The sequence below is a fragment of the Streptopelia decaocto genome (assembly GCF_964273445.1).
Source record: "Streptopelia decaocto genome assembly, chromosome: Z".
NCBI lineage: Eukaryota > Metazoa > Chordata > Aves > Columbiformes > Columbidae > Streptopelia > Streptopelia decaocto.
The window spans coordinates 65,222,975-65,237,292 of record NC_138657.1 but is presented as its reverse complement, the minus strand read 5'-3'; the positions used below and the strand labels follow the sequence as shown (position 1 = coordinate 65,237,292).

Sequence of the window (14,318 nt, the reverse complement as noted above, 5' to 3'; positions counted from 1 at the left end):
CCTGCATCTGAAGACAAGACTCTTGCCACTGCCTATGTTAGAAGCTTCTGGGCTTGTGTGGATAAATTAAGAAGACTTCACGATCCCCCTAGTGGCAGTACCTGCCTGAGAAAAACATGACTGGCAGCTGGAAGCTACAGAAAAGGGAGTTTCTGCAACAAAAATACAAAAAGATTTGTAATACTGACCAAGAAGGCTGCAAAGGAAATATCTGGTTCAATTTGGATTCAAAGGATGATACACTGAATTCTTGATGCTCAACCAGACTTACAAATCCCATCAATTATTGAAACAGAGTATGATGCTAATGGAGGCATCACAAGTATTTCTGCATGCCCTTTCACAAACATACACCTAGCCAAATTAAGCAAGTGCTATCACAGATCTACTACTGTGGATTACTTAGCCTGGCTTGCAAATATGAGGTGGGTGGGGATACCATCCAAATTTTAGTATCAGAATCCCACACCCTTGCTTTAGGGTCTGGAATCAGATGACAAATTCCAGCAGAAAATACAGACTCTGGCTTTTGGGCATTGACAGCTTCTGTTCACAGAGAAGTGCCCCAAGATGACTGAGGACTCTTGCTATTTCCTGGCCAATCCCCCAGATAAGAATTGAGCATAACTAGGTTGGTTATCAATCATGCTTTAGATGTAGGCCCTGTGGCAGATGAACAACCTGTTATCATCCCTCTGAGACACAGTGGTGCCTACTGATAAAAAAGGGTCCACTCATAGGACATTTAACGTCAATAGGTGCTGGACTTACAGGTGCAGCACCCAACCCCACACAGCACCTGCTATTACGTAACACAGTCCCTGCTGCGCACATTCTGTTTCCTTCCTGTCTCCCTAAAGATGCAGCTATAGTTACCACCAAACCCTGTTGTGCACCCGTAAGTTAAATAAAACCTACACCTCTCTCAGAGGTCCCTGACCCCAAAGCACCATGAAACATGGAAAGCCTGTTCGGCCCCGAGCATTCCTAAACAGGAGATACACAGAGTTCCAGCATCAGTGTTACTGGCTCTTGCCCAACTCCCACATTGTGCCACATCCTTTTCTTTACCTAGTTGTTATCCTTATTTTGAGTGGCTTCTTACTTGCTTTAGTTATCATATTAAAGATTTGTACTTGGCTTTTGGCTTGCACTCTTCTGATGGGTTTCTTGACACTCCACCTTACTGACTATTTGTCTCAATTTAACCCTTCATCACCCCATGATCAGACTCCTCTCCACACTTGACAAGGTGCTAAGTGTCAACATTGGCCTTGGGCTTATGGTGGCATGATAAGACAACTGCGCTTTCCCCCCGCCCAGTTTCATAAGCAAGGGCTGAAAATTTGGGGCCAGTATTGCCTTATAAGGCATCCCCTCTATATGGTGACCACATGTCTTATACAGCTATAGCTCCATTTGGTGATTGCACACTCTTTAAGGCAGCTTCTGAGGACTGTTCACACAAAGGAAAACTGGCACGGAGGGGAAGTGATGGCTGGTTAGCAAGTCCAGAGGGTGCTTCCACAACTCAACTATGAAAAAGAACAGTCTGATCAGAGAATTCAGGACTCACCGTGCCTGTCAGCTGGTCCAAGTTGGTCATCAAAAGTTATGCCCTGCGTCCTGTCAGTGTGCCTGATAACCACAATTAGGTATGTCATTGTGTGCCCTGACACTAAGCTTGGCCTGGAGTTACTGAATTACTGAATTTACTGTAATCTCAGAGATAATCATACTACTAAATCGTATTTGTTAACAGTACCATTACTCTGAGGTAAACTGTTTATCCCTACAGCTGTCTGTCTGGTGTTTCTTACTGTATCCTAAAACTATAACTTATCCAGGCCAACTTAAGTCCCTAAAAAATTGTTCCTACTTCTGAAAGTTAAAGCCTTCCAGGTTAAAGCAGACTAATTAATCAAGCATCTCAAAAACATTAAGCAACCACTGTAATTTCACACCAATAGCCATGGGAAACTGTGGATACGCAAAGAAAGAAGTTTCATTACTGTTGTTTAATGCTAACACCACTGATACACTGATCAGAGATTTTCCAAGAGAAACAAATCTCAGAGGCAGGCAGCAGGCAGTGAAAATAGGGAGTATAAAGTAAAACTAACAACAGTCTGTTAAACAAAAAGGACTCACAGGCCACTGTTCTTCTGTTGGAGTGCCCAGAGTTTCAAATATCCTTGTGAGCTGGTCAAGATCAGAATCTCCAGGCAAAAAGGGAACCTGGAAGAAGGCAAGAGCATTTGATTTCATTAACTTCTGAACTTCAATTCTAGAGAGGAGCTATAAGCTATCCCTCAAAATTGCACGGCAAAACATCTTTGTATACCAGCTGCCCACAAATAGGTACACTGAATATCCGAGGTTTTGTAGTGATGTTCAAAATGGATTCTGAAGGTTTCTTGCAACCCAGGCTTGATAGCAGAGAGCTAAACATAAGATTAAACTACCACCACATTAACATAAAATAACTGACGCAGGGAAGTTCTTACATCTCAGTTGCCAGTTTATAGTCAGTTAGTTGCAGTGATCTTTCTATTACATGTTCCCTGAAGTCAGCACAGAGAGACCATAACGAACATCCCTACAAGGCAGTGTACTAAATTCTGATGTAATGAAAGCCCCTTGAACAAAAACTGCTTTTGTAAAGATCCCAGAAGTTGCATTGTTCTTCAACCCAGTACAGCCAAGAAAAAGGATAGATACATTTAAAGTGATAAAAATGAACCGTAAGCCATTTTCTGTTTAGTGAGAAACCAAAGAATCAACAGAATTCAACAACCGGAGCCTGTTGAGCTCGCCTGTATTTCAAGGCTTCAGGCAGGCATAGCCTCCCACTCTTTCTCACAACAAAGCAGGAATCTCAGACAGTGATAAGGTGCCTAGAGTTTCTCACAGGCCTATGTTATCTAACACAGAGGTTCTACTCATCAAGCACACAAGGTCAGTAGAACAACTGGTGTGATCTATGTGCTTTTTCTACAGACAGGTGCAAGTCACTTGAGCATATTTACATTTAAGTAACTTCCTCACCTATCTTGCACTATATTCCCATACAAGGCCACACAAGCATATAAAGCACAGTGCAAAAACCAAGCAGAACCCACTTAGTCATGGAAGACAAAGTAGCCTGCAGTATAATTTATGTTTTCAGCTATGTCTGTGCCTGTAACCTCCACTTCCCACCTCACACTTTCATGCCTTCTACACATGGCTGCATAATAAATGGTCCACATCAGTAAAACATACTTAAGCACCATTCCATCTATGTACCATATTCAGGAGTGGCATAGGATTAGCCTGATGTTAACCTTCAGCTTCATTCCAGTATTATCAACTAATCACATCTTAGAAAAATATCAGCCTTCTCCTCATTACAAATAAACCAACAAGTAAGGTACTGGTGATAATTATTTAGTCATCAAGGAACAATGTATAAGGGACCAAGCATGCATGATATCACTTTTCTAGAAGGACAGCAAATGAAAACGGATAGAAGGCTGCGTAAAAGGATAACACTCAGAGGACCAGAGGAGTTACCTACTCCACCTTCCCCAAGATCAGCCTACAACAGTTTGCAGTTTTTCTATCCAGCCATTTTGAAAGACTTCCAATGATTGTGATGATTATGGAACCTCAGTCTATTCCAAAACTTCACTATCCTTACAGTTAGCAAGCTTTTGGAAGCTTTTTTTCCTCCTTTTCTTCCTTGCCTTAACAGCCTAACTGCCTTTGCCTGCTGCTGCTGGCAGGAGAGCGGAAGCCCACACACAAAGTTGTAATGCACTGAAGAGAATATATGAAATAGTTACATTTGAAGACTTACTCTGAGGAGCAACTCAGCTAAAATACAACCGACAGCCCACATATCAACACCAACACCATACATTCTAGCACCAAACAGTAGTTCTGGGGCTCGGTACCACCTGAAAAGAAAACACATTTTGGGAAAATCATCCAGCTTTGCTCACGTCAAATGCTGTATATTGTGGCAATGCAAGAACTACAGAGAGGATACTGCTCATGCCTATATATTTTTCAGACACCGAAGAGCTATACTCTACCCAGCAAAGTGTTTTGTTTAAGAAAGACTGAACAAAATTGTGCACTCCTCACCACAGGGTCATATAACCACAAATTAACTACAGTTTCAACAGAGCTGATTAAAAAGCAACAGAAACATGCATGTGCAAACGAAAAAAGTATTTGACAGGTTTGCATGTTATAAACCAAAATTTTCCTTAAGCTTTATGTTGAAGAAATGACAGAAAGGCAAAATTCCTTCCAACTTCCAAAAAATCTCCATACCAACAGACTTAAATATGGAAACTAGTTTTATGCAAAATGAACCCTGTCAGCCATTGTTTAAAACAGTTACTTTCACTGCCTAAGAACAATCAAGTTTAATGCATTGATCTGATACATGCTGCATTTGAAACCACTGTATTGTTTCTCCTTTTGAATAAAGGTGTCAACTTAAACCAGCTTTGCCTGAATAGTAGCATTAACAGCAGACAAAAGGAAAATATCTTGTGTATTTTGCAGTCCTGCTTTTTAAAGCATACCTTACGTATGCCAAAAATAACATTAATAAATATTCTAATTGGTTCAAGCTTCTGTGTCATATTAGTTACTGTGACTCATAATAGTTACTGTGACTAGCTACAAAAAAAAAAAAAACACAAACAAACACCCAAGACAAAAAAAAAAAACATTCTAGGTTTCATGATTAGCAGACAGTTACAGCTGTCTTGCTCTGAAAGCCAGGCTTGCAGGTAGATACATTGTACTCCCATGCATTACAAGAGTGTCATATCCCAAAACAAGCCCAGTGGATGGATACTCTAGCAGTTCTTACAGAGGCTTTGCTAAACAACTCTTCTCTTGTGTTTTGTTATGAGGCTCTTGCCACTACAGCCATATCACATGACCTAGATGTCAAACTCTGAACATGTTGATTTGACATATATAAGAGACACTGCAAAACAGCTACACAATCGCTATATAAGAAACAAAATAGAATGTCTTACCTTGTTACTACCTGGTGTGTATAAACTCTATTTGGGCTTCCAAAAGATTTTGCCAAGCCAAAGTCAGCCAACTTTAAAACCCCATTTTCATCTAACAACAAATTATTTGGTTTAAGATCCTGTCAGTGTAGAAAGCAAAGAATGAATTTTCCCAGTGTTGATAAAAACAAACATATAATGAACGTGCTGGCAGGTATGCCATAACAGTATTAAATAGAATCAAAAGTCTGCATTTTATAAGTCTACATTGTGAGTGGAAAACAAAAGAAACCCCAAACAAAAACTACAACCCAAACAAGAAGCCAGGAAATCAAGTATTTCATCATACATGAAAATTACAGTGAACCACAGAAATTTGAATATTATCATATTTCAGCTGCAGAGTTTAAAAAAAGCCCTGCCTGTTGATAGGCTTTAGCTTTGCTGCAGGAACAGCAGTACTGTCTTAACTGCATAGCTCCTAAATGAATAAAAAACCCCACCCTGCAAATGTTTCAAATAACATAGAAATCACTGTGTGTTGCAGGTTGACCTCTGGCCCGCAGCAAAACACCCACACAGCCACTAGCTCAGTCTGCTCTCATCCCACACCCTCAGAAGGACAGAACAAGATAAGCAAAAGCAAGAAAACTCTGGGAGCAATATAAAGGCAGTTTATCAGGCAAAGATTAAAAAAAAAACAAAGAAGTAATGCAATGGAAATAATTCATGGCCTTCCACAAGCAGACTGATACCCAGACAGTCCCTAAGCAACAGCCACCTCAGAAGCCAGAAAGCCAACTTGGTCCTCTGCCCCAGGTTGTATTGCTGAGCATGATGGAATATGGGACGCAATATCTCTCTGGCCAGCTTGGGTCAGCTGTCCCAGCTGTGTCCCCTCCCAGCTTCTTGCCCACCCCCAGCCTGCTCACTGGGGTGAGGGCAGAGCGGGGAAAAAGAGAAAGCTGAAATGCTGGGGTGTTATCAAAATAAATCCAAAACACTGCACCACGCAGGCTGTTGTGAAAGAACTTAAATCCATCCCAGCCAGGTCCTGTTCATACATAGAGCTAATCAAAGTCACATGTAACTTGAGACACTTTTATATAAAATATCTAAATGATAACCACCTCAGTAATTCTTAACACTTCTGGTACTGCTGTTGTCTCTCCAAAACAGCTATCGTGAATGCTTATGGACTAAGAATGCCTGAACTTCAAAATGATCTTAATTAGAATTTAGACTGAAATTCTCTCAAATGTGACTTCTGTTACAGCATAAAGGCTATCACTTTAGCACACGCTTACCCTGTGCAGAATCCAGTGCTGATGTAAAAATTCTAATCCTTGAAGTGTCATCAGCATATATGCCTTGATGTGAGATTGTGTCAATACAATACTAGTATCCTTTATAATAACCTGTAAAGTGTTACATTGACAGTAAAGTTTACCATGCAACATTAACTTCCATTCTTGCAGCTCAAAAGTTATTTCATCCTTTAAGACTCAAAGTTCGAATTGGCAGTCACATATTCTCTACCGTTCCCACCCTTTTTCCAGAAAAATAGGTCTATCATGGAGATCAGAAATTGAAGTGGGGAGTCCAGAGAGCCTACGCGACCTTTGCATAAACAGCAAATAAGAAAATGCATGGGAAACATGAGTTTATTATTTTATCTCAGTACCACATTGATACCCAAAATTATAAGACAAAGATGTATACATGAAAGTGATAAACGTGTCAGTAAACTTGCAATTATGTTTTCACTTATTCCTTCTTTCTCCATGCAACCTAAGCATTTAATCTTCATAAATGCAATGTTTTCCTCCTCTATTTCCAAAACAAGGAGGTATGGCCACTTTACTGTATTTTAACAGATCTACTTATGTTTTCTACATTCTTTGATTTTTACATTCTATGTAAACGTTCTGTCTGAAAGTATTTTCTACAATACTATCCAAAACTTGCTTGTTAATATTAAAGTTCAGCCTTTCCTAAGCTTTAAGTTGAAGACCACACAAAATTTCTTGTATGCAGCACATGCCTAATCACAACAGTCTGCAGTCCCAAATGGTGGCTTAAGTAATACCACAACACAGATAAATGCTCTGTGTACCACAGTATTATGTAGTACAAGTGTATTTAATTCCTCTTTGTATACCATGTCTTCTTCAGCTCTAAATGTTGCATTGTTAGTAAGTTAACAGAATGAATCCTCTAGAAAGTCCACTCATTATTTTAATTTCTATTAGCAAAAAACTGATCTACCCTTTTCAGTCCCGCATTCATTTAGTTTTCAGCCAGCCTGTTGGTATTTTCTTTTAACATTTTAAATGCTATCCCTAGCTCTTAACAGCATATGTGTAATGAGCTAGCTTAAAAACTACATTAATTTCAGTCCAGAGCAGTAGTGTTATGTGCACATATACAGAATTGCCATCTAGGACAGTCTTCCAAAATGAAGAATCCTGCATCAAAATATCTCACGCAAAGACAAACCGACTTAAGATCCTGGACAATGAAACATCTGTAAGATGCTGATTTGCAAACACCTACCATTATTACAGTTAAAAGAATGGTTTGGGTGCATGTGATTCTAGTACCAGCTCATCACTTGTCATACTTTGATATTACACTTACTTGAACAGATTTGATGATATTATGATTAGCAATAGCACTCTGAGATGCTGATCTATGACTGAGGTTCTACACTTTGACTGAGTCCTGGAAAACTTACATGGTAAACATAATCTGTTTCTTGAAGATCATGCTGATAACTATTTAAAAGTAAAGGCACTATCAGCTGATAACTCACAAAAACTGTCAAATTATCCAAACTACTTTTAAGACATGATTTGAATCAACTGACATAATAAAAGTCACCTTTCTAACATGGGGAAATGTAAGCCTGTTAAAGTAGTATTTTTAAAAGAACATTTGAAGATACTGAAATTAAAGAGCCTTAAAAAAAAAAAAATCTTACCTCGAGATCTGTTTCCATAAAATCAAACACCAAACTAATATTAGACTTGTGTCCAAATGCATCTAGAAGCTGTAGAACAAAATACAATATGATGAAGCCTACTCTCATTCTTCCGGTTTTCTAAAATTCTGCACCATTGTAATCTGCATGTGGATTTTCAGCTTGCTGAACTGGTTTAAGTTTTTCAACTTGCAATACAAAAATTCTTACTCAATTTAGATTCTTAAGTCCCCATCCCCCCCGACAAAAAAAAAAAGTCCCCATTAAGCATGGTAATTACATTTTACACAATTGCCCCTCCTTCCTGGAGTTCAAAAAACAACAAAAAAATTAACTTTACCATGTCCACTGCGACAAATAATTTAATGCACGCTTTGTCCTCTTCCCAAACTTTGCTGTTCTACAAAACTCCTACCCTTTCTTAAGACCAGACTAAGTTTTCACATGGACTCAGCTCTGTGTATCTGCAATACATACGTAAGCATGCAATATTTAGAAATTCTAAGTGTCAGGCTTCTTATCTTCCCTTTGAAGTTACTTCTAGGTGTGCATTCATCTTTGTAGCAAGGTTTCTAAGATAAATAAACCTATTTGGAGAACATCCAAATGGTCCTTTCTTAAGATGAAGCTGTGCAATTACAGTATTAATTTTTAATTTGAGGTAACACAAGTGTGATGCTGAGTAAGAACAACAGATCATCTAGCCTTGTATTCTACCCCCATGATCAGGAAGGTACGCTTTCCATGGTGTGTCTCATTCCTTACAGTCCCAGTATGATGACTATGTGTACTACCCAACTGTAAGATAGTTGTTTGCACAGTTCATAGCAGCAGTGCCTGTGCTCACCCTCTTCCTCTACAGAAAACACGGTAATAAGAGACAATGCAGGTGACCCTACAGGCTTGGCCACCTTTTGTAATTTATGCTCCTTACGCTTGCAACATCCACAACAGTTCTATCAGGACTGCTAAGAAGGGTACAGCCTGCTTACAGACCTGCTGATCATGAAATTGCCTAATTCCTTTTTGAACTGCTGATGCTACCTGCTTCTACAATGCCCATGGCAACAAACAAACTGGCTTCCCTATCAACATCAGTGACTTCTTACATTCGTTTGTGCCAAGTCCTAAATACTGGAAAGGTACTGGAAAAAAACATTAACTGTATCCCAAGGTGCTATCTTATTATTCTCAAACTACATTCTGAAACAAAGGACCATGCTAACTATCAACAACAAAATTAACTGAACTCGTGGCAAATTACCTCAGTTCGGCCAAACCGGCACTAAAAATTACATGAAATATCTGGAAAATTCGTATTTGTTGTAATATTTACGGCAGACTTTCAAATTATCACTATTAAGTAATTTTAAAACATCTTTAGTTCCAGCTGGGTATCTGCAGCTGGAAGTCAACCTAAATGCAACTGAAAAGATGCAAGTTTTACTCCTGCCAACAGAAGTTTTAGATATCAGTACTAAAACCGAATGAACTGCAGCAGGAATCCCATTTTACCATTGGTTACAAACGCCTGCTTTTGGCTGTCACCAGTTCCATGTGAAGCAATCAGGTAAATTCAGCACTGCACTCACTTGCTACTCTATCAGAGAGATGCAAAATCAGGTAACTAAAATCCCACAGTTCTCCCCACCATAAACGTCCACATAGCCCCAGGCAGAAAAGTAAGAGGATTTCAAAAGAAACTGTTTTGCCCTTGTTACTGAAATAGGTGTTTTGCTGATACAATTGTTTTACTGCCCATTTGGGGCTGGAAAAAACAGTTCAAATAAAATTAAGTAGCATCTCCATGACCCAAATAATTCTAAGTATCAGTTTGAACCTGTAACAAAAGTACCTAAGGACAGATTCTAGAAGTAGCATTGATTTTACTTACACCAATAATGTTAGGATGGCTTAGCTCCTGTAACAATTTTATCTCCCTGAGGGCTGTTCTGTTGATACCTACATTAAAAATAAAAAATAAAAGAGAGACAGAACAAGATTTAAAACTTTGGATGAAGCGCCAAAGCAACTTATTCTGTTACTTACTGATGGTTTACTACCAACTACTTAACAAGCACTCAATTTGTTAAATGACAAGTACATTGCCATAGATAAATAGATAGCTGCCGAATAAAGCTGGATGTATACTTCCTTCCACACCAAATAAATTTTACACCACAATAATCAAATTACGAAGCAACATGTCCGCCTTTTGGCAAAAAGGCTAAGTTCTAGCAAAAGCCTAGGGAAAAAAAAATAAATCACCTTTTTGAGGGTATTGTAAGCTTCAGTTCTATTTGGAAGAAAAGTTACATCTTGCAAATATCAGTTCTTCAGTGTGTCTCATTTCCAGAGGAGGTACACTGACAAACCCCATGAATACATCTCTTTTCTTTTTGACATAGTAATATTAAATAAGGCAAGGCACATGGGTCTTTTTATATTCATGCTGTGGCATAAAAGATACAGTGGCCAAAACCTGCTCACCCTTGCTTGAATCCTTTAATAGCTAGATTTTATAAAAGAAAAACCAATGAGGAGACAGTGCACTTTGGCAGCCACACTGCCTGCTCTGCATCAAACCACAATTACTGCAGGGTAACAATTCCTCCTTTCAAAATGCTGGTATGTATGGCTTGTATGAAAACCGACTGGCAAGCAAATGCTCCTGTGGTACATTGCACAGGATGCTTCAGTTGTGCATGAGCTGAAAAAACAGTGTTCTCCCAAAACCTGGGATGTGATTCAACATGTAAAACCCTAGCAAAGGTTTGGACAAAGCTACATGGGTTACTTTACACTCCTGCTTCTCCTGTTTTAATTACCTATTTTAGGATGAGGTTGACAATGGCTGCTTTCAGGTAGGCAAAGCCTTAGATTAAAAAAAAAAAAAAAAAAACAAACATAACATCTGTAAACTATAGCTAGGCATTGGCCAGATGGATCACAACTCTGGCAGCAGGCTCAATGGTAGAGACTCAGGGATAAGTGCTCAGTTTCTCTTTAAAAATTCTTATCTTAAAACGGAATTGGAGATTTGAGAGCACAGATTCTTCACTGGAAAGCTGGTAACCTAATGCAGGATCCCTGAAGCAGAGCAGCCTGAACACACACAGATCAGGATTATTGAATTTTTACTCACAATATCTATGCCTAAAGGCAAGTGGCCGGTCATGATCAAAAGACACTGCTATATGGACCCGATTTCTCAACATAAAAAAAATCCACACAGCAAAGTAAGTTTTAAGATAGTGTTTTTAGTAACTTTTGTCTCCGCATAAACTGAAAATAGAACACAGGAAATATCTGAAAACAGAGATAAATACTCTCAGCTGTCTTAAATATTTAAGGCACAGAGACAGATGTATCAATTAAACATGTATCCCAAACTCAGGGCTGTAAAGATTATTATTGTATGCCATATTCATGTCTGTATTCTACTTAAATTGAGAAGCTAGCCAGTTACACACTCATATTTAGACATATACTATGCATACAGACATCTCTGATGCTTCTTTCTGTCCCTGCAGTCTGGGAAGGAATCCTCTACTAAGCCTTACACTATAAGAGCTGAGCTCATTTTTTTTAACAAAGTTATGGTGCAGGAAATTAAAGTCCTAATTTACAGAAACAAAGCGAACAAAGCACAACTTCTGCAGCACAAATTTGTTTTAAAACTCACCATCTTTAGCTTCTGATCTATGTCCCAGTTTAATCTGAAATGAAATATTTCATATTACACAAGGTTAAGGCACCTGTCTCAGCAGTAAGGGGTATTACTCTTCTTTATCAACTAGGGTTGGTTTGGATTTTTTCTGCCTTCAAAAAAATAATTGTCTCTGCAGCATTTGCTTTTATAAAAGCTTAAAAATAGTTATGACAGCACTGAAAACAGACACAATGCAAACTGGCAGCATAAAATGCTTTGCAGCCACAAAGCATTATTATACCATTAACAAGCTTCTCTCCAGGGAGATATGAGGGCAAAGGAATAGACAGTCATCTTAGATGACTCTAGTAAAATTAGCATATTCTGTAAATTTGGGCTGACTTTAAGTCAATCACTTAGAGTCACGAAATGTTCAAATCCAGAATCCTCTTACTGATACTTCCAGATAAGAAAAGTTAAGAAAATATTACAATTCAAACAACTACACTTCTCACAACAGCTGCTACTAGAAGCAACCATAAAGGAGAAGTATTGTAATGCTAAAAGAGATGAGTGTATCAAAGAAAATTACTTAATATTGATATGGTTAAATTTGTCTAATAAGTAAGGCCCTTTAATTATCCCAAGCAGTATAATGTGTATTTTTCAGCCCTCACAAAACACAGCTAATGACCTCTTTTTAGGACAAGAACATCCCGCAACCTCTTCAGATAGCATGAAGTGAAACACTTGTGACAACATAGACATTTCCAACATTTGTATTCAAACAGGTAAGTTCACTCTCAAGTTTTGTCAAAAAAAACCCTACCATCAATTCTGGAGAACTTAACCAAGAGTAACATTCCTGGACTAAAGGAAATTCAGCACAGTAGGAGGAAAGATTTTTTCAGAAAGCCACTATCAAGGACTAACAAACTCAGAAGTTTGGAAATGTGATGTGGGTTTTTTGGGGTGGTGGTGGTGGTATTTTTTTAAATAAATCAGTTTAACAAATAACTAATTTCAAGTTACAGGCCAGGTAACCCTTCAGAAACTCAGAAATGTAGTAAGACAGAAGGGGAAGGAAAAGTATTAAAGACACGCTAGCTAGATATTCTAGAAACAAAAATACATACTCTCCCACTACCCATGAGGTAAAAACCCCCCACATTATGGGGGACAAGAGCAACCAGACACTTGATCACACGAAAAGAAAACATTCTGACACTCACCTTTTTAATGGCCACGATTTGGTTGGTGTTCTTATCCCTCGCCTTATAGACCGTGGCAAACTAAGGAGAGAGGGAGAGGCTGACGGGACTGGGGGGCCGGGCAGCCCTGGCGCTCGGCAGACGCGGCCCCGAGCCCGCTCCTCAGGCCGCGCCGGGCCTGCCCTCGGGAGGGCCACGCACCGCCGCTGCCCGCAGGCCGGCGGGACAACCCGTCTCCCCGGCCGCCCCCCCGACCACCCGGCTCACCGCGGGGCCCTGCCGCCGCCGGCGGGAGGCGACACGGGCAGGGCCGGGCCCGGCTGCGGGCAACCCCAGGCGGCGGGCCGCCTCCGCCGCGGCCCTCCCAGGCAAAAAAGGGCCGTCCCGGCGCCGCCTGACCGGCTCTCACGGAGCGGCTGGACCGGGCCCAGGGGGCTCGCACAGACACCGGCTCCCCCGGCGTAACGGCCGCTCACCTGCCCCTCCCCCAAGAAGTCGAGCTTCTCGTAGCGCTTGGCGCGCGCCCGCGCATCCATGGCCGCCGGCACGGGGTGGGCGAGGGCAGGCGCGGGGCCGGCGGAGCGCGGATCGGAGCGGCGAGACCGGCGACGGGGCTTTAACACGGCCAGCGCCGGGGCCGCGCCGCTTCCGGCCCGCCAGCCAGCCCTGCCTGGCAACCGCCGGCGTCACCGCCCCCCCTCGCCCCGCCCCCTGCGCGCGCAGGCGGCGGCGCCTCGCGAGAGCGGCTGGAGGCCCTGCCCCCCCGTGCCGGCGCCGCGGGTCCCGCCTTCCCCTCCGCGTCACCCGGGGCCCGCGGGACCTGCCCGTGGCCGGGGCACCCGAACACCCCCAGCAAACCGGGCGCGGTTCGGCGCAGGCTGCAACGGCGGGACAGGCCTGATCTGCAGGCGGGCCCGCAGCCCGGTGAGGAAAGCCCCGCGGCAGCAGAGCGGCACACGGACACCGCGCCGTGCGCGCAGAGCTCTCCCGCCGTGTGCCCCCGAGTGCGAGCCACACACGAGCTTCAGATAAATTGGGGAATCACCTATTGGAGGGCAGTGTAGGGGAAAGGGACCTGGGGGTCCTGGTGGACAGCAGGATGACCATGAGCCAGCACTGTGCCCTTGTGGCCAGGAAGGCCAATGGCATCCTGGGGTGTATTAGAAGGGGGGTGGTTAGTAGGTCCAGAGAGGTTCTCCTTCCCCTCTGCTTTGCCCTGGGGAGACCACACCTGGAATATTGTGTCCAGTTCTGGGCCCCTCAGTTCAAGAAGGACAGGGAACTGCTGGAGAGAGTCCAGTGCAGAGCCACAAAGATGATGAAGGGAGTGGAGCATCTCCCTTATGAGGAAAGGCTGAGGGAGCTGGGGCTCTTTAGCTTGGAGGAGCCTGAGGGGTGACCTTATTAATGTTTACAAATAAATAAAGGGTGAGTGTCACAGGGATGGA

At 41.8% G+C, this 14,318-nt stretch overlaps 1 protein-coding gene across 2 annotated transcripts in view; it reads right to left on the bottom strand.

The window, feature by feature from the left end:
• The window catches only part of CDK7 (cyclin dependent kinase 7), a 29,834-nt gene that overhangs the window by 7,732 nt on the left and 7,784 nt on the right, over positions 1–14,318 (bottom strand). The window contains exons 1-9 of one of the 2 annotated variants that reach the window (XM_082074967.1): positions 13,347–13,570; positions 12,892–12,951; positions 11,693–11,726; positions 9,902–9,969; positions 8,008–8,076; positions 6,332–6,442; positions 5,046–5,164; positions 3,842–3,941; positions 2,152–2,238 (exon numbers count right to left, since the gene is read on the bottom strand). In XM_082074967.1, the coding sequence (XP_081931093.1) occupies positions 2,152–2,238; positions 3,842–3,941; positions 5,046–5,164; positions 6,332–6,442; positions 8,008–8,076; positions 9,902–9,969; positions 11,693–11,726; positions 12,892–12,951; positions 13,347–13,406 (708 nt within the window). In that variant the 5' untranslated portion in view covers positions 13,407–13,570. Of the gene's footprint in view, positions 1–2,151; positions 2,239–3,841; positions 3,942–5,045; positions 5,165–6,331; positions 6,443–8,007; positions 8,077–9,901; positions 9,970–11,692; positions 11,727–12,891; positions 12,952–13,346; positions 13,571–14,318 lie in introns of those variants that run through there. The other variant, XM_082074968.1, reaches the window with a different exon arrangement.